Source organism: Oratosquilla oratoria, chromosome 12 (assembly GCF_046742065.1).
Source record: "Oratosquilla oratoria isolate Oo_2021 chromosome 12, ASM4674206v1, whole genome shotgun sequence".
Classification (NCBI taxonomy): domain Eukaryota; kingdom Metazoa; phylum Arthropoda; class Malacostraca; order Stomatopoda; family Squillidae; genus Oratosquilla; species Oratosquilla oratoria.
Genome location: NC_134788.1, coordinates 1,313,420 through 1,333,691, shown reverse-complemented (window position 1 = coordinate 1,333,691; position 20,272 = coordinate 1,313,420). Strand labels below are relative to the sequence as shown.

General features: G+C 38.4%; 4 protein-coding genes across 10 annotated transcripts in view; 3 read left to right on the top strand and 1 right to left on the bottom strand.

Moving 5' to 3' along the window:
* Positions 1–20,272, bottom strand: part of LOC143030887 (uncharacterized) — a 485,211-nt gene that overhangs the window by 20,911 nt on the left and 444,028 nt on the right. The window lies entirely within an intron of this gene.
* LOC143030886 (uncharacterized) overlaps positions 1–20,272 on the top strand; it is a 241,205-nt gene that overhangs the window by 77,501 nt on the left and 143,432 nt on the right. The gene's annotated exons all lie outside the window — the stretch shown is intronic.
* On the top strand, positions 10,699–16,832 carry LOC143030883 (uncharacterized). Its single transcript, XM_076194116.1, has 3 exons — positions 10,699–11,328; positions 16,070–16,225; positions 16,395–16,832. Exons 1-3 carry the CDS (start codon positions 10,702–10,704, stop codon positions 16,815–16,817), a joined length of 1,206 nt encoding a protein of 401 aa, XP_076050231.1. The 5' UTR covers positions 10,699–10,701; the 3' UTR covers positions 16,818–16,832.
* LOC143030884 (uncharacterized) overlaps positions 17,349–20,272 on the top strand; it is a 2,978-nt gene continuing 54 nt past the window's right edge. The window contains exons 1-2 of the mRNA XM_076194117.1: positions 17,349–17,658; positions 20,132–20,272. The exon at positions 20,132–20,272 is cut by the window's right edge and continues 54 nt beyond it. Coding sequence (XP_076050232.1) covers positions 17,401–17,658; positions 20,132–20,266 — 393 coding nt within the window. The 5' untranslated portion in view covers positions 17,349–17,400 and the 3' untranslated portion in view covers positions 20,267–20,272. The remainder of the gene's footprint in view (positions 17,659–20,131) is intronic.

Genomic DNA, 20,272 nt, shown 5'->3' with positions numbered 1-20,272 from the left:
ACACGACACCACCCAAACAATCAGAAATAAAATAGTATATAAACGTCACACACACACACACACACACACACACACACACACACACACACACACACACACACACACAAACAAACAAACAATTAGCCTGAAGATGGTCTCCAGAGAAGACCGAAACGTTGCAACCTCATACGGACAGCTACTCAGCAAACTATCAGTTCAACACCGTAAATTTGCAAGAGAAATTGAAGTTCTTAACAAAAATATAAACAATGCAGAAACAGCAATATTATTTAATCTCGTCTGTCAACAAGAGAGTATATGTATGTATACATATACATATATATATATGTGTGTGTGTGTGTGTATGTATATGTATATATATATATATACATATATATATATATACACATATATACATATATATATATATATATATATATATATATATATATATGTACAGCTTCACCCCAGAGTCACATTAATCTGAAGACGCACAGAGCGAAACCGGTCAGGAATAAACTAAAAATCTCGGAACTAGACCTGTCACTTCTTTTTCCACCTTCATCAACTTATCACAATGTCCCAGCATATATATATATATATATATATAATATATATATATATACATATATATATACACATACATATATACGTACATACATAAACATTTTAGAAGCTCTGCCAAGGGATTCGAACCCTGACCTGTACACACATAATCATGAAGCCAAGATGCTAGCAACTGAGCTATGTGCAATGGTACAAAAAGGACTGTACAAGTCCCTGACCACACTCCACGGAGCTAAAGAAAAGGTAGTCTCAATTTCATCCAATCAGCATATCAGGCGAGCCCCTCCGACAATTTGTGTAATTTTAAGATTGAACGTTTTAGAAGCTCTGCCAAGGGATGCGAACCCTGACTTTTATATTTCAGTAGTACTGAATATATATATATATATATATATATAGTGTATATGTATACATATTACATAGAATGTATAGAACATGTATAGATATATATGTATATATATACTATATTTATATATATATATTAATAGATACTATAAATATAGATACAGCTTCACCCCAGAGTCACATTACTATGAAGAAAGTACAGAGCGAACCGGTCAGGAATAAACAAAAAAGCTCGGATACTAGACCTGCCACTTCTTATTCCACCTTCATCAACTTATCACAATGTCGCAGCATATATATATATATATATATATATAGTATATATATATATATTTATATATACTATATATATAGGGAAACATAAAAAAATAAAGGAGACTGCAAAAGACCATAAGGCCTACACTAGGGCACTTCCGTATCCATCACCACCTGTCATCCCCATCCATAAAGTTGTCTAATCGTTTTTTTCTAAAACAACTGATAGTTTCAGCGCTTACTACATGGTTACTAAGTTTAATTTTCATTCATCGACCTCCCTAGTTGTAAACCAATTCGGCCTATTTCATTCACTTAAACTCTAAAGTTGTCCAGTTTTATACCCATTACTGCGAGTCCTGCCCTTTTGTTTGATTAATGAATTGACCTTGTTTTTGCATCACCCTTGTTATAGCCCTTGATCCACTTGAACACTTCTAGTTCGATCACCCCGCACGCTGCCGGCTTTCCAGAGGAGTGTAAAGGTTTAGGTGCCTAAGCCTCTCTTCGTAAGGCAAATGTCCGAGTCCTTGTATCATTTTGGTCATGCGTGCTCTGTACTGAGCGAGTGAATTGACGTCCATTCGGGGTAGAACGGAGACCAAAACTGGTACCGGCATTAGTCTGGATGGGCCTAACTAATCGCGAGATAGAGTTTAATAATTACTTCTGCACTTCTATTCGTTACCGACCTACCAATGATCCTAATGCACTTTTAGCTTTAGTTCTGGCGCTAATACACTGCTTCGTGTCCCAAGTCCCCCCTCTCGCACTCAGATTTGTCTAAAAACGTGTTATCTAAGCGGTATCTATTTCGGGGGTTGTTGTAGCCCTACGTAGAACACGCTACACTAGGAGTTATTGAAGTTCATTTGCCATTTCACGCGTCCATGGTTAACCAGTTTATTAAGGTCATCCTGCAGAATCTGGCCGTCGTCTCCTGACCTACATTAGGCGTCCGATTTTAGTGTCGTCCCGCAAACATACTAACATCACTATTTAACCCTTCGTCTAAGTCGATATATATAATATATAAGATATATAAGATAATATTATATATATGTATATATATGTAATATATACTGTAAATTAATAAGTATATATAAATAGATGGTATATAACATAGATAGTATATATATATGTATTTAAATATTAGAATATACTATATAGTATATACCATATATGAATTAATATCTATATATAAATAATATATAATTATATATATATCATAAGATTATAGTATATATATATTTTTTTTGGAAGGAGGAGGAGGAGGGGGCGGGGGGGGGCCATTTTGAATACAGGCTTTGGTTTGAAGTCTACCAAGCAGTAGTAGCAATTGTTCAACTTGTAAGAAGTACTACTCTACACGATATTTCGAAATGAGAGAGCGGAGGTTGGAAGGTTCAGAGGTATTGATAAGAATCTCCAAGGTACATAGTGTTTTACTCTAGACGTCTTTTATTTCGACCCAATCTTAGGTCATCTTCAGGAGTTACATATACACTGTGAAAACAGGAATGAACAGTACGCAGTGTGGCGGGGGAGATTTTGTACCCCGCGAAGAAAACACTGACTGGGGGACAAGGAAGTCATACGAGGTGTGGCGGGGGAGATGTCGTGTGGCGGGGGAGATGTCCGTGTCCGCATAGCTACCCACGGAGTGCCCGAACCGGGTTCCCCTGGAGATTGCTGGTTGGGCTTCCTCATTTATGGAAGTGAAACTTCAGGCCTGTAAGCTGTATATTTGATGGAGGTTGATCCAGACACGAATAAAAATTGATTCCAGACCATCCTTAATCTCTCTTCTGTCTTGCGCACGATTACAGTTTTGTTGTTTTGTGTTTCTAGTTGTTGCCTGGTTGGAGGGGAGTGTCCATGTGGTATCTAGTTGTTGCCTGGTGAGGGAGTGTTGTTTCCTGGTGAGGGAGATGTCCATATATAATAATATATGTATATACATATATATGTATATAAACATTTTGAGAAGCTCTGCCAAGGATTGTCGAACCCTGATCAGTGTGGTGCATAATGCACGAAGCCCAAGATTGCTAGCAACTGAGCCTACGTGCGTGGGGGGATGGTAACAAAAGGACTGTACAAGTCCCTGACCACACTCCACGTAGCTACAGGAAGAGGTAGTCCTCAAATTTCAAAATTCCAATCCCCATATCAGGCGAGTCCCCTCCGACAATTTGTGTATGTTTAAAGGATTGAGCCATTTTAGAAGCTCTGCCAAAGGATTCGGAAACCCTGGACCTTAATATGCAATAAAAACACTAGGAACGCTGTGGTTTCACCGCAAGGATTGCGTAAGTAAACCACTAGAAAAGTAAACTAATGAAGTAGAGTGCTTTCGTATAATCACAACTTCAGCACTGAAGATGTAATTATGCTGAAGGCGCTCTGGGCTATCGTTGATTTACTTTTCCTAGTGGTTACTAACGCAAATATATATCTATATATATATTTAATCAAATATATGAATATAGAGATAATATATATATATATATATATATATATACATATATATAGATATAACATATATATATATATATAAATTATATAATAATATATAATACTATATATATATATGTCGACCGCCCTTCACTTTACACTTCAGTTGTCCTGCGTCTCCTAAATGAAATGTATCTGGGTAATTTCTGTTTACTGTTTTCCCTTATAATTGTTTTGTATTTCTTCCTTCACTTTTCACTTTCTTTTTGATCATTGTCTTAACTGTGAGTTTAGTCACTCAATTTGTCCATTATTTTCCCTCTGTACGGCCCCACTTAGCCCACCACTTCATCCTACTTATCCCAAAGCTCCACTAAGCATGTGCTTCTGAGTCAGGGTATTTACACGGTTGAGATATTTTTTCATCTTGATTTTTTTTTTTTCAACTAAATCTTCTAACAACTTGTCCTTTTTTAGGCACACCAGAGGACTCCCCGCCTTGGGATCCCCAATCCACTCACTAAGCTAACCATCTCTGTTCCGTACGACTCACTACTTAATGTCATCCAATAATCTCGGGGACCGTTACAAATAAGTGCCGTGCTGCCTCCCCTTAAGGCGTGACTCTTTCTCCCATGTACCAATAAAATGTTTCTCCTACTCCACCCTTCTCCAACCAGATAAGACTGTTACAACCGTCTTAAGCAATACTGCTTACACAAGCCAATCTTTATATATAATGCGGAAGTGGCTTAGTGTTGTACATATTGGTCACAACCAGCGTTAAATATCTGTGGACCCACGTTTGCTTTTGTTTACAAAATTTTACGACGGTGAGGCGAGATTATTCAACTCCGCAACTCCCTCGGCGGCTATTGTTTTCAAAACATCTAACATCGGTAAAAAATTAAATTTCCTCGCACATCTGTAAATCCCTCTATCTAACCTACCTGTCTATACCTTCATCTACCAGCCTTTTACTCACACGCACACACACACACACTATATAATATATATGTATATATATATATACATATTATCTACATATATATATATATATATATATATATATATATATATAGAGTATTACTGTCCAGTAATGTCGTAACACATTAATAAATGCACTAAAAAACCCACTATTGTTTGGATTTAAGAAAAGAAAGGAAAATAACGATTTCCTGTATATTTCGACACTGCCAAAGTCATCTTGCTGTGATCCCTCCTTCAAGCGGGAATACATAGATAAGTAGAAAACACATTACCTATATGCGAGAGGAGAGAGGTGGAGTAAGGGAACATGGACATTTCATATCAAGGTGGCGTCTAAGTTGGCCACGCGGCGGACTTTGTGGCAAGTTCGTCCGCTTTTACAATATTAAGGAAGTAATTTATTAGTACTGCCAAGGTGGTTATATAATTCAGGTGACCATTGTCCCTTTAGAAATGTTAAAGTTTGGGAATTTGTTTTAAATTAAGGGAAGATTCAATAATTTTCCTTGTTTAATAACTACATTATCGGATTTGGAAAATTTAGTTTGGCCTCCGGGGGCCCAATTTATGCAGTGATTATTGTTTTGGCGACGTGGTTGAAATACCGCGGAGTTCTGTTGTGCACTCCAACAATTATGATAGTGAGTTGTTGTTGCTTTAAAAAGGGATTTTAATGCAAAGGTATTCATGGATTGTTTTAAGGATGATTAGCGGGTTGCCTGAACGTTTACAAGCTGGCAGTAGAATCATCTCACAAGATCGGCAAAGATGTTAATCATTACCAGAGCAGACAAGGGTGGGAAAATAGGAATCCTCAACAACCTCAGATCACGAAAAGAAACTTTTCTGATCTCTTAAATTGACATTGAAAACAATTATACGAAAAATTGACTAAAAAAAAAAAGGAAAAAACCTCTCTCAAAAGGGTACCCGTCTCAGATTTCAATAAAAAGGCACGTATATCTTGGGAAATGTAAGATTTTTAACAGCTTGTTAAGTCACTAATCCACAGTTACCCAATTTTTATGGCCCCTCCCAAAAATACATAAGGAAAAACACACCCCCTTAGACCCATCATCTGTAATAGGAACTCTGTGTAACTAGTAAGTTATACAAAATGGCTCACGAACATCTTATCACCGTTCGGTATGATGTTTTTTCTGGGATCCACACATAAAGCATCCTCAGAAGATTTTATAGATAAGAAATCAAAAGTCCACCATCTTCCGGGACGGAGTAAAATTGTTATGCCCTAGACATAGTGTCTTTATTTACAAATATCAATGTAACAGAAGTTATTGATAGTTCCTGGGAAAATAAATTACAGCTTTATCAGGATCAACCTTCCTTCCCATCTAAGTAAAACTAAATTATGTGCTGGCACAAGATGTTTTTATTCGTTTAATGATTAAATATTACAAGCAAAAATTGTGGCTGTTCAAGTGGGATCTAATCTCTCCCCGGTGCTAGCAAACGGTTATACATGGAATATTTTGAGACGGTACTAATCTAGCAGGACATAAAAAACCCTACGGAAATGGTTTTGGTTATAGATATGTGGATGACATCTTCACGATTTGGGGATGAAGAGTGGGGTTCCTGTTAAATGACTTCTTCAACAAACTCAACCTCCTAACTGCTAACATTAAAATTCAAAGTGAATGGGGGAAGTGGATAATAGTTTACCATTTTTTGGGGGGACATCTTAGTCATGAGACATCAGGACCATCTTTCTTTCACAGTGTACAGAAAACGCAACGCACACTGGGAGCTATGTACACTTCTTTAGTTACCATCCGTGACAAATATCAAAGTATATTGTTACTACTCGGGTCTTTGTGTTCGAAGGGCACTAAGACTATGGAGCCCATCTTATTTGGACCCAGAAATTCTAATCAAAAACGTTAACAAAAAAAATCAATTAAGAAGATTAGGGTAACCCAAGACCTGGTTTACAAAACAACGCCTTAAGTAAGGCCAAAACCATTATAAATCTTTAAATCCACTTCCAACCCATCTCAGCATCATAATTGGAAACCAAAAATTGCCTAAAACTTCCCTTATAATAAATCTATCAATAATTATTTTTCCCAAATTGCAAACCAAAAGACAACATAAAAAATCATTCATAGTTTACCACCAACAGTTTATCTCAGAAAAGTAGTAAACGTTCATCACAGAACAACAGAAGACACAAACCTCGGAGATTTACAAATTACCCTGCTCGAGGAATGTGAATGAAGAGTATTGGGGACAAACGGATAGAGAATTAAAAACAAGAATTAAAAAGAACACAAAATTTCAGTAAAATACGCCACGACAGGAACTCCGCTGTAATTTCAACTCGTCGCCAACAATAATCACTGCATAAATTTGGACGAGGCCAAAATAATTTTACAAATCAAAAATGTAGTTATAAAAGGAAAATTATTGGAATCGTTCCGTTAATTAACAACAATTCCCCCCAAACTTTTAACATTTCAAAAGGACAATGGTCACCTGATTAATATAACCACCTTGGCAGTTTAATAAATTACTTTCCTTATATTGTAAAAGACGGACGACTTGCCACAAAGTCCGCGCGGCAACTCAGACGCCACCTGATATGAAATGTCCATGTTCCCTTACTCCACCTCTCATCCTCTCTCCTCTGTATATAAGTAATGTGTGTTTCTCTTATCTATGTATTCCGGCTTGGAAGAGGATCACAGCAAGTGGATCGAAATATACAGACAATCGTTATTTTCCTTTCTTTTTCTTAAATCCAAATCAATAGTGGGTTTTTAGTGCATATGTATAGTGTATCACACAGGAACCCACAGTCGGAAAAGAATAAACTTCGAATAAAGGAATAATCCTATATTATTTCGGCTATCAACTGTAGCCCTCGTTCAGGAAAGTACATAAGAAAGAGAAACAGAGGGGACGTATAAACTACAGTAAGAAGAGATTGTGGACAGTTGACCTCACTCAGCACGCGGTGGCTAACTGGGGTGGCGGAGGAGGGAGGGGTGAGGAGAGGGGAGGAAGTAAAGTCCGCACAAGCATATTTAATTCTGCGCGTGAGATAATGTCAGGTGTCCACTGCCCTTTAGAAATATTAATATTAGGGCATTCCTCAATTAATGCTGGATTCGACTATTTTCCTCCTGAAACCACAGTGGGACTTGAACACTAATCTGGCCTTACCCCAGTCGAAAGAATGATTCTTATTTTTAACATGAAGAAATACAGCCGAATTTTCCTGCCCATACCTAATTGACCTTTTATGTTCTGCCAATCTAGTGTGCAAGTCGATCACGGTTTGAACCCAGTCAACCAACTCACAATCTTTGCAGGGCAAACAATAAACACCAGGTGACTCAACTTCCTTCGGCTTTGTTTGAACGTTCACAATTTGCTTACGTACGGTGTTAGGATAGTGATAGGCAATAGTGAGACGTTCACGAGGAAACAATTTAGTAGAAGAACTGATGGTATTATTGAATGGAATTTTTAAAATGTCCTTAAAGGAGCGGTGAAAATTTGAGGGGACGGAAGTTTTAAAATGGTTGGCCCTAGCCTTACTGAGGGCTTGGTCCAGAAACCAAGGTGGATAAGCCAACTTCTCAAGTTGACATTTGATCACCTCAATCTCATGGTCCAGAAATTGAGGACTGCAAATCCTCAATTTCTGGACCATGAGATTGAGGTGATCAAATGTCAACTTGAGAAGTTGGCTTATCCACCTTGGTTTCTGGACCAAGCCCTCAGTAAGGCTAGGGCCAACCATTTTAAAACTTCCGTCCCCTCAAATTTCAACCGCTCCTTTAAGGACAATTTAAAAATTCCATTCAATAATACCATCAGTTCTTCTACTAAATTGTTTCCTCGTGAACGTCTCACTATTGCCTATCACTATCCTAACACCGTACGTAAGCAAATTGTGAACGTTCAACAAAAGCCGAAGGAAGTTGAGTCACCTGGTGTTTATTGTTTGCCCTGCAAAGATTGTGATTTGGTTTACTTGGGTCAAACCGGGAGAGACTTGAACACTAGATTGGCAGAACATAAAAGGTCAATTAGGTATGGGCAGGAAAATTCGGCTGTATTTCTTCATGTTAAAAATAAGAATCATTCTTTCGACTGGGGTAAGGCCAGATTAGTGTACAAGTCCCACTGTGGTTTCAGGAGGAAAAAAGTCGAATCAGCATTAATTGAGGAATTCCCTCATATTAATATTTCTAAAGGCAAGTGGACACCTGACATTATCTCACGCGCAGCAATAAATAAGCTAGTGCGGACTTTACATCCTCCCCTCTCCTCACCCCCTCCCTCCTCCGCCACCCCAGTTAGCCCCGCGTCTGAGTGAGGTCAACTGTCCACATCTCTTCTTACTGTAGTTTATAAGTCCCCTCTGTTCTCTTTCTTATGTACTTTCCTGAAGAGGGCTACAGTTGATAGCCGAAATATAGGATTATTCTTTATTCGAAGTTTATTCTTTCTCCGACTGTGGGTTCCTGTGTGTTATCTACAAATGTGCTACTACATTTCTATTTAGAAAGTATATGTATATATATATATGTGTATATATATATATATATATATATATATATATATTAGTAAATACATATACTTCTTGATGATTTTGTGAAAGCAGTTGCTATATAAATAATTTTCGAACTCGATTGTAGTAGATGACTTCCATTTTCTTATTTTGTTCAGATACAATTTTTTAATGTATTTTATGCTATGTGGGCTGTATTCACCTAATTGTAGCATACAGGAAAGGAGCAACGCTCGTAGGGTCCCGTCTGCTACTCTCCAATTTGTCACAGCTAGCCTCAAATTCATGTACATTTCCATCTTAATCTACATCCTTGATTTCCAGTTATAATATTCAGATTTGGATTCATGTACTTTTTCAGTATGGGGTATATCACCTAATGTATTACAAGCATTTATGCATTTATATGGAAATTCATGTACAATTCCAACTTAATTTATATCCATTATTTCCAGTTATGATATTTAGATATAGATGCGAGTATTGTTCCAGTTTGGGCTATATCATCGTCTTAATTATTGCAAGTATTATTAATCCATCTATATGGAAATTTGTATTCCTTAACATGATCTGTACATAAAGTCCTTCTTGATTTGTTCCCATGACTTCTTAAGCCCCGCCATATTTAATCGGAAGATCCCCTCTGCCAATGCAATCTACCCCCTTTAGTGACGTGTGAGGACCATACCACTAATGCATATCCCAGTCTTGGACATGTCAGGGATTTTATTTATTTATTCATTTATTTTCCATCAACTGTTCATCCATATAGTGAAAAGCTAGTTCACTCTTGTGCAGCAATCCGTATGTCTCTCCCACAGTGCTGCTCATATGTTTGTCGTCAGCACTCCCAAGTATTTTTCCTCTTTTGTTTTTGGTTCACTTCCCAAGGAATGTTTTAGAGATGGTCTTTTGCCACTGATGCTGCTGCCCATTTCCAGTACTTTGCATTTTTTGGTACTGGACTTCATTTCTCATTCTTGTCTCCATGCAAAAGATAGTGCCTAGATCTTTTTAAAGCAGTGCAGATCTCGCCTTTTTTTTTTCCCCCTCATGCTTTTGGCGTCACCTGCAAACACGTTGCCACAGCTTATTGTACCTTCCATCATGCCATTGACATCGACAAGAAACATTATTGGAGCTCCAATCACTGAACCTGGTGGAACTCCCCTCGTTACTCCTCTCCACCTTGACATCTTATCTTTGACTACAGTCTTCCCTTCGAAAGATATTTCACCCACTGGAGTAGTTGGCCTCCTCTCAGTTCTCTGACGTGTGTTCCAATTTCACACAAGTAGACTGTGAGGTACTTTACCAAAGCCCCTCTCCAGGTCCATGTACACACAGTTCGCCCATCCCATGTGTGTGTGTGTGTGTGTGTGTGTGTGTGTGTGTGTGTGTGTGTGTGTGTGTGTGTGTGTGTGTGTGTGTGTGTGTGTGTGTGTGTGTGTGTGTGTGTGTGTGTGTGTCTATTAATGATGTAGTTGTTTGATGATGTATGAGTATACCATGGGTAATGTTTTATATATATTTATATATTTCTTTTTCTCGCCTTTTCCAGGATGGATTGCCCCAATTGCTTTAACAAATTCGACGAGGATCGACGACCACGAGTGCTGTCGTGTGGCCACTCCTTTTGTCTCCCTTGTCTGCGTCAAGTCCACAGTTTGAACGGCGGTGTAGTGTCCTGTTTCCAGTGCAGAAAGGAAGAATACTTAGGAGATGTGGACGACATTCCCACCGGAGATCTCACAAAGGAGGAGGAGGAGGAGGAAGAGCCACATTCGGGCAATTGCCCCATCCACGGAGGACAGGCATTCTCTCTGTGGTGTGCAGAATGTCGCAAGGACATATGTCCCGAGTGCAGGCCGTTCCACCAGGACCTGAAGCACCAGGTGCTTGAACACTCACAGGCCAAAAGCCTCCTTTTGTCCAAGTACAGCCTTGACGGACAAAGTTTCTATGAGTGTTTGGTCAGTATCGAGGCGGCCATACAAGACGTTAAGAAAATGGCTCAAAGCTTAATAGGTCCTCTGAGTCAAACGCTCTCCATGGTCCAGCGTCACATCAGCGCAAATGAGGAACAGAATAAGGTCGTGGAGAGAACTTCCTCCCTTTGGGCTGTTGAAGATTTGCTCCAACAGAAGTCACTTCGCTTGAATAGAAATCGAGTTGATCTCCAAATACAGGTAAATCCTATTCGCTTCCTCAATTTCTTTTTTAAGTATTTGTTTATTTCAATTGCTAAGAAATACTACAGACGGAAAATATCGAGGAGTAAAAAGAGGACTTATCACATAATAGTTTTGTTGTGCACATGGTTGAGAAGCTCGGTGAGAGTAATCGAGAAGAGTTGGGTGCATAACGAATGCTCAAGAAAATAACAAAGAAAAAAAATGAGCTCACATACAGCCAAATGATACGAGCAAATAGAATGAAACATGTTAATTCAAAATAAATAAACCTCAAATTGTATTTCACCGAGATGACGTAACGCTTCAGTTTAGTAAAGACATGCGATATGACGTAATGTCTGCTACCTGGTAAGTCACATCACGGCAGGGTCAAAACAAACCTTCAGAATACATTCAAGATTGTCCGTCTGAAGTTGTTAGTTCCTGACCTAAATAATAAGAAACCCTCGTAATAACTGGAGGTATTAACCAAGGTCTGGAAATAATACTACAAGCGGCAACGAAAGAGGATAAAGGTGTCGCATTTTTAAAGTTTGTCATGTCGACATCCTTTACTTTAGCTTGTCCATTTTAACTGGGCGAAAGATTATCTGAATGAGACATGAGGATTAGAAATCAACAATTCTAAAAATTTAGCGTGGAGAGTCCATGGCAAATGCTCACAAGCATTATAAAGGAGGAACATGCCAACAGGAGAGCTTTTGGTCCATAACTAGGTCGGATGCAATATGTATATATATATATATATACATATATATATGTATATATATATATATAATATATATATAGTATATATATATATATTATATATATGTATATATATATACAGTATATACATATGTATATACATATATATATATATATAATGATAAATAAAAAAAATTGATAATAATATAAATGATATTAAAATAGATAAATGCATAGATATAGTTAAAAATAAACAAACAAGTAAATAGTAAATAATAATAAAGTGACGGATAAATAATAATACATGAAAATCAATCAAATAATGATAAAAAACAAACAAATAATATAAAATAAATGGTAGTCATTACAGAATCTTGCCTAAGTGCTTATTTAAACGAATCTTAAATCTTCGAACTGAACTACATTGCACTGCCTCTACAAGAAGTTTATTCCATTCATTAACTACAAGGTTGGCAAAGTTGTTTCTACCCACTTCCAAATTAAATCTATTTCCTGACAATTTGAGACCATTATTTCTAGTCTGATTCTCATTCAGTGTGAAAATTTTATCACTATTGATGTTATTAATTCCCTTTAGAATCTTAAAGACCAATATCAATTCACCTCAGAGTCTACGCTTTTTTAGGGAAAACAGATTCATATGTTTTAGTTGATTTTCGTATGATTTAGTTTGATATTTAGAATCATTTTTGTGGCTCGCCCTTGTACTTTTTCCAATCTGCCAGTGTCTTTATTAAGATTCGGTGAGCATACGGAAACAGCATATTCCAAATGTGGACAAACTAACGATTTATAGAGCTTGTTAATGAGAGCTAGACTTTTGAAGTCAAAAGATCGCGCAATGAGTCCTAGAACCTTATTTGCTTTCTCAGAGGCTGAAATACACTGCTTAGATGATTTGAGCAGTCAAGAGTTTTTACGAGAGTAGTAGAGCTTATGTTAGGATTAGAAATGGAGAGAGTGAGTGGTTTGAGGTAAAGGTGGGACTTCGTCAGAGATGTGTTTTGTCCCCCTGGCTGTTCAATCTTTACATGGATGGGGTGGTGCGAGAGGTGAATGCAAGGGTGGCGGGTCGGGGATTGGAGATGGTTAAAGAAAAAGGAGAAAAGTGGGAGATAAGCCAGTTGTTGTTTACTGACGACACAACGCATGTAGCAGTACCAGAGGAGGGATTGAGGAAGTTAGTGACAGAGTTTGAGAAGGTGTGTGAAAGAAGGAAGTTGAAGGTGGGTAAAAGTAAGGTGATGAGATGCACAAGGGGAGAGAGTGGTTGCAGGCTGGAAGTGAGTATTAAGGGAGAGAGACTGGAGGAAGCGGATAGTTTTAGATACTTGGGTGCGAATATGGCAGGAAAGGGAGGAGTGGGGGTGGAGGTAGACTGTAGATTGAGAGAAGCGAGTAAATGCCTTGGGGGATTAAAAAGTGTAATGAAAAATAGACATTTGGGAATGGATGCCAATAGGATATTGTATGAAGTAGTGATTGTGCCGACAGCACTGTATGGGGCAGAAACATGGACCATAAGAGAGGAAGAGAGGAGGAGTTTGGATGTGTTTGAGATGAAATGCCTGAGAAGTATGATAGGGGTTCCTAGGCTAGATAGAGTGAGAAATGGAGGTGAGGAGAACAGGGGTGGAAAGGGAGTTGGGAGATAGGGTTGATGAAAGAGTATTGGGATGGTTTGGACACATGGAAAGAATGAATAAAGAAAGATTAGTAAAAGAGGTGTGGAAGGCAGAGGTGAAAGGAGTGAACATGAGGGGACGTCCTAGGATGAGATGGATGGATGGGGTAAAAGGGGCATTGGGAAAAAGGGGAATGTCTGTTGAGGAAGGACGGGAGAGGACTGAAGATAGGGGGTGAGTGAAGAATGGCTGTGTGTGGATGATGCTGTGATGTATGAGGGGGTGTGCTGTGTCTTGCGACACTACTTCTGACCCAGGGCAGTGGACAAGATGCAGGGATGACCCGTCATCCAGGAGGGGCCAAGATAAGGGGGAGGGAAGAGAGTAGAGGGGAGTGGAGTATATAGGGGATGGAATGGGAGGGAGTGGTTTCTATGCCTCGTCTTTTGGCTACCTCCCGTGTAAGGGGGAAAAAGCCTTTGGTATATGTATGTATGGTATATGTACTGATAATCATGCCAATATCCTTTTCACTATCCACTTTTGTCAACGAATTTCCAAATAACTTGTAATTGTACTTACTGTTATGTTTACCTATGTGCATAACCTTGCATTCACTTGTGTTAAATTACATTAGCCACAAATGCTCACTGGGTATATACTCACAAGACAATTGCTCACATCCTTAGTTGAAAAAGAGACAAATGCTCACACAATTTTTTTTTTTTTTTTTTTTTTGTAATTTTCAAATATTTGTTCCCATTGTTATTTTCAAAGGATCATAGTTAGTAGAGCAGTTCACTATATGCTGTATGTTGAGTACCTTTCCCAGTTCCTGTATAGGGTAAACAACTATTTTGGCTATATATAAGAATGTCATAATTCATAGTTAAGGGAGGTCTCACTACTGATGACGACTATGAAAACCCAAGATCGAACATCAACTAGGACTGGGATACAAGTCACCAAGCTAAGAACTATAATGAAGACACAAGCAAAGCAATCAGTGAGTCGTCCAAACCAACTTCTGACTCAAGCTCTGCTACAAGCCACTGAGGAGGTCCGTGCCAACATTGTCATGAGAGATCTTCAACGACAACTGCGTGGGTGTCCTTCCTGAGGACCCTGCATCACTTCGGGACCTAGTCATCACAGAGGACTTGGACACAAACTGGTGGAGCAGCTCCGAGGCCCTTCCTCATCCATGACTCAGGTCCAGAAGAACGACAACGCGTTGTGGTCTATGCATCCGAGGAGCAACTGCGACATGTCGCACAAGCTGACACCTGGTGAATGGACGGCAATTGTTCCATCAGTCCGAGCATATTTGAACAGCTTGCGTCATACGAGGTCCTCTTGCGTCGATGCCTTCCTCCCTCCCTGGAAAGAGTGCTCGGGCTGGCCAAGAACTGCTGCAAGTTGTGGTCGACAAAATGGAAGAAATGTTGGACAATCTTTCCTGACCCCAGGCTCTTAGTCACCGACTTTGAGCTGGCAGCCATTCGGTCGGTATCAGCAGTACCTACTAGGACCTCATGTCACCACGCAAGGCTGGAGAGAACGTGGAGAAAACTTCAAAACTTGAGCCAGACCGAGCTGAACCGCACAGGTTGAGGATGTGAAGCGCTTCGGCTTTAGAGCCCCAGACCAGCCAGGACCAGGAAGGCATGCGGTCGTACCTCAAGAACAGAATACCCGAAGGCCTGGAGGACCTAGTTTGCTACTTTGAAGCGACATACGTCACGGGTACCTTCCGCCAAGTCCAGCCACCACGAGTCCATCGAGATACTCCACTACCTCCTCTACGCGTGTGGCACACTCCAGCCCGCTTCGACGTTCCTGTCTGGAACGTTCATCAGGCCTCTCTTGAAGGACAAACACGAACGAACAACAGAGTTGAAAAGGATGGAACACATCATTTCCATCATTAGTAGGACATCATCACCCTTCATTCTGGACATCGGTTGAAGCTCTTCGTAGGGACTGCGCACTGATATCGACACTGCACCCCTCTGGAATAAAGACTGATAGTGCAACTGGATCCATATGATAATGTTGTGGTACTGTAAAAAGCTACAAGTATTGGGAAATGAATCAATATTTGTTGAATGATCAGTTTCTTTAAAGATTGATATGTATGTTATTCACAATAAGAAACATAAAGAATAATTTGTGAGCATTTGTCGCTTTTTCAGCTAAAGGTATGAGCAATTGTCTTGTGAGTATTTGTCCGCGCAGTGCTAGGACCTTCTATTACCCATTTTTATGACGACGAAACTGTTTACAAGAGGATGACGCAATATTCCCAGTCCCTCAGGTATCCAATAAAAATAATGTTACCCCTTAAACACTATTTCCCCCCTTTTCTTTTGATCTACTTTTATGTTGTATCCCTATGACAGATGCAGGGTCCCATGTCGACACTAGGAGCGTTCCAATCATCAGCGGAAACTCTTCGGCGACTGCTGGGTGAGGCAAACAGCAGTTCTGGCGCCAGTTCTGGAGAAGGAAAGGAAAAGGGAGAAAAGAGAGCGGGGAATACGAGTTCTAACAAGAAGGTTTGTTTTAGTTGGAAGGTCCGTTTTGACCTGTCACAGGTTTACGAAAGAATGAGGCAACATTCCCAGTCTCCAGGTGTCCAATTGAAATAATGTTGACCCCCTCCCCCCCCCCCACTATTTCCCCTCTCTTCTTCTCGGTTACTTATTTACTGTGTCCCTATGACAGATGCAGGGTCCCGTGTCGACGCTGGGGGCGTCCGAACCATCAGCGGAAACTCTTTCGCATCAGCTGGGTGAGGCGAACAACAGTTCTGGCGCCGTTGGAGGAGAAAAAGAAAACGGAGAAAAGAGAGCGGGAAATACAACACCTAAAGAAGCAGCGGCTGATGAATCGAGTGTCGTTGTAAAGAATGAGCATAGTGTGGTGCCTTTTATGAAATTAGTTTGTTTTGACCTACCACATGATCACGAGGCCCATTACACGACGCACGTAAAGGTCCAACGCACAGGATCTGAGGGGTACGTTGTTGTTGCTCATATTGTCGTTATTATAGATCGTAACTGTCTCCCAGTCGACAGCTCCGCACGAGCATCCACGTTGTTCTCTTTTCAAGGAGGGCCAGAAACAATAAATTCAAATAAAACATAATTTGTCAGCTTGTGAATGTCGTCTCACTCGGTTCAATTCTTCGACTACATTTTTTTTTTTTAAATCCATATCTAGGTTTAATCACACCATTGTCTTCCTAAGTAACCTTCCCTTCCCTTTTTCCCTATATCCAAAATAATTCAATAACTCGCACAGCAGTGTGGTATAGCCTGAATGTTCCATATGATATAACATGAGAAAATATTGAGAAAAAGGGGCTTCTTTAGAGTGTCATCACACTGGGCTTCCACGGGCTTGACTGCCAACGCCGGCAATTGGGAGTTCGTTCGTTCGAGTGAAAACGACTTCTGTTACAATATTCTATTTTTCAAATCTCCAAATATCAAATTGGTTTTCTGTCATAATATAATATAGCAAAGCTGAATGATGCACTACCAAGATATTGTAAACCTAGACGAACATTAGACATAGTCAGTGTTGAAATGCTCGTAGACAAGTCTAGATTTCTGTAAGCGAGGTCACCTTCTTGTTGTTCGAATGGAGGAGGTTGGAGGGAGGAGGAGGAGGAGGGAGGATGTGGGAGGAGAAGTAGCCCAGTTACTGGGATGACCTTGTACGCGACATGACGTCACAGATCTCTCCAATGTCGCACATCCTCTCATGCTTTCCTCGTTTCAGGTCTCGTCCAGGAGGCTTCGCGTTCTACTTTAGAGATGACGCTGACCGTCAAGTGTTCGTGATTCGTTGTCACGCCGTAATTGGGCGTGTGGTCACCCGTGCTTTGGAACCGACGACGGGGCGGTTGGGACCATGGAGGGATCAGTGTGATTTTCAGCCGAGAGATGCCCATCGCCTCACCATTGTTGAAGGTCCGACACAGGTAAGTTAAAACAAAATAAGTGAATAGATTAATAAATGAATAAATAAAGTAGAATAATGATAATAGAAAATTCAGATCTATTTCGTAACAACAACAATAATAATATTGATAATAATGATGATGATGATAATAATGATAACAATAATGATGATGCAGTAATAATAGTAATGATAATAGGTAATAATACACTGATACTTGGATGAAATGTGAAACTAATTAGGGTTTTGAGACCAAAAAGTGGCTTAGATATCAATAATTTAAACATTTTCTAAAGATAAAAAAAAAAAAAAAAAAAAAATGCATCTAATACACTAAAGGAATTGGCCCGGGACATAGATGGCCACAATTTCCCGAAGATTAATTAAGTAAATAGGTGTAAATATTGTTGCACAGATTCTTTAAAAACATTCGAACGTAAACATAATTTGAATGCAGCCTCTATCTGCACCATCGAGGATTCTTATCGGCTAAATATCCACACGCTGCCATATATATAGGTTATTTGACTCGTAACTACCTGAATAGCCCCAGGGGCTGGGCGTTACCGGCTATGTAATCATTTCCAATGATAATACTAGTAATAATACTAACGACAACAACAATGATAATGATAAAGATAATGATGATGATGATGATGGAGTGGTGGTGAAAATAATAATAATAAGAACGGGGAGCTAAAGGTGCCTAGTCTGGGCTGCATTTCCGTCAAAGCATGACCGATTTCCATTTCCTCAGAGTGCTCCGTATTACTGTGTATGTGTTTATATACATATTATTATCAATATTATTTTTATCATTACTACTATAATTGTTTTTATTGTTATTATTATTATCATTATTTTTATCAATATTATCATCTTTTTATTTTTTACTATTAATTATTATCATTCTTCTTCTTATTATTTTTATTCTTAGTGTTCATTATTTACGTTATTATTGATAATTATTGTTATTATTATTTTAATTTTTATTATTTTCTTTAGTTTTTATTATAATTTTAATTTTTTATTAGTTACTAGACCACCCGTGACCCGTTGGGTCAAATAAAATCTTAAATGGCTCCTCTTTTTAAAGCAGGTTACTATTAGCTTAAGACTTACCAGTTGTGTGCGGTCCTCGTGCTCTCTCGAAGGAAAGTAAACTGGATACAGGCGTTCTCAAGAAATTAAATAAGGAGAGCCTCCTCCTTAATTAATTATGCTTATGTTATGTCACGTCTCGTCACCCCACTCCCACTCATTATCATTATCATTCAGGGAGTCCCATGGGACTTGAGCGAGTAACAACGTTTATAAATATAAACTTTATGATAGATATACTATGTCACTATCACCGTATAGTATAAATCACAGAAAATAAGTTTCTACATCAAACTGAATATAATTTAGAGCTCTTACCTCTATTCAGTAGACGAAGGCAGTGACTTGAAATGCAGAAGATTGTGACGTCATGTCGTCATTGCTTGGAACTGTACGTAATATTCTAATATACTCATTATGCCTCATAAATGCTAAGTCAAGAGTTGGCTATACTTTTAAATAATAACTATGAAAAATTTGAATATTAATGGTCAGAAAATATGTAATCGGAAAAGTGTAAATTAAAAATTTGGCAAATTGGAAAATTAGTAGTCGTGACGTCACCCGCTCAGAGCTGGGGTTCTTTAGGACCCACAGAGCTGATGTCATGACGTCATGTCTCTTCTGATTGGCTAGTCCTCAGTTGTGATGTCATATCTCTTCTTCTGATCTATTCTTCTGATTGGGTGGTCCTCAGTCGTGACGTCATATATCTTTTTCTGATTGGCTGGTCCTCAGTCGTGACGTAATATCGCTTCTTCTGATTGGCTGTGTGACGATTTCAAGCAAGCAAGCGTGATGCCAAACAAGATTATCAGACTTTTATAAGTATATAGATTTTAATTTCTATTATTAATTATTTTCATTTTTATTATTATTTTGATTTTCATTATTAAACATTTACATTATTAGTTACTTTCATTTCTATTATTATTTTCATAATCATTATTATTCATTTCTATTTTCATTACTATTTTTATCATTATGTTCATTCTCATTATTAATTATCTTCATTATTATTTTCTTTTTCACTATTTTCGTTTTCATTAACCATTCTAATTTTCATTGTTATTTTCATTTTCATTATCAATTATTTTCATTTTCTGTATTGATTATTTAGATTTTCCTTATTATTTTAATTTTCATTATTAGTTATTTTAATTTTCATCATTATTTTCATTTCTATGATTAATCATTTTCATTGCTATGATTATTTTTATAATTATTATCATTATAGTTTTTATTAGTTATTATTGTAGTTATTATTATTATTATTTTATCATTGTTATCATTATTGTTATTACTATTACTATTATTATCATTATTATTGTTATTATCATCATTATTATTATTATAATTGCTTTTTTCTTTACGTTTATTCCTTTGTTTTTCAGTACACAACTCTCATCGATGGAATCACCGCGGGCACCATCTCCAAAACCGGTCGTGGCAAGTTAGCCAAGATGCAAGTCATCAACGTCATTGACCCCAATTTGAAAGTCCACATGACCGTGGTGAAGATGGGGTGATGATGC

Coding starts and splice junctions, on each gene's coding strand:
- LOC143030883 (XM_076194116.1), top strand. CDS start 10,702: ATGGATTGCCCCAATTGCTTTAACAAATTCGACGAGGATCGACGACCA. Junction 11,329..16,069: donor GAGTTGATCTCCAAATACAG/GTAAATCCTATT, acceptor TCCCTATGACAG/ATGCAGGGTCCCATGTCGAC. Junction 16,226..16,394: donor ATACGAGTTCTAACAAGAAG/GTTTGTTTTAGT, acceptor TCCCTATGACAG/ATGCAGGGTCCCGTGTCGAC.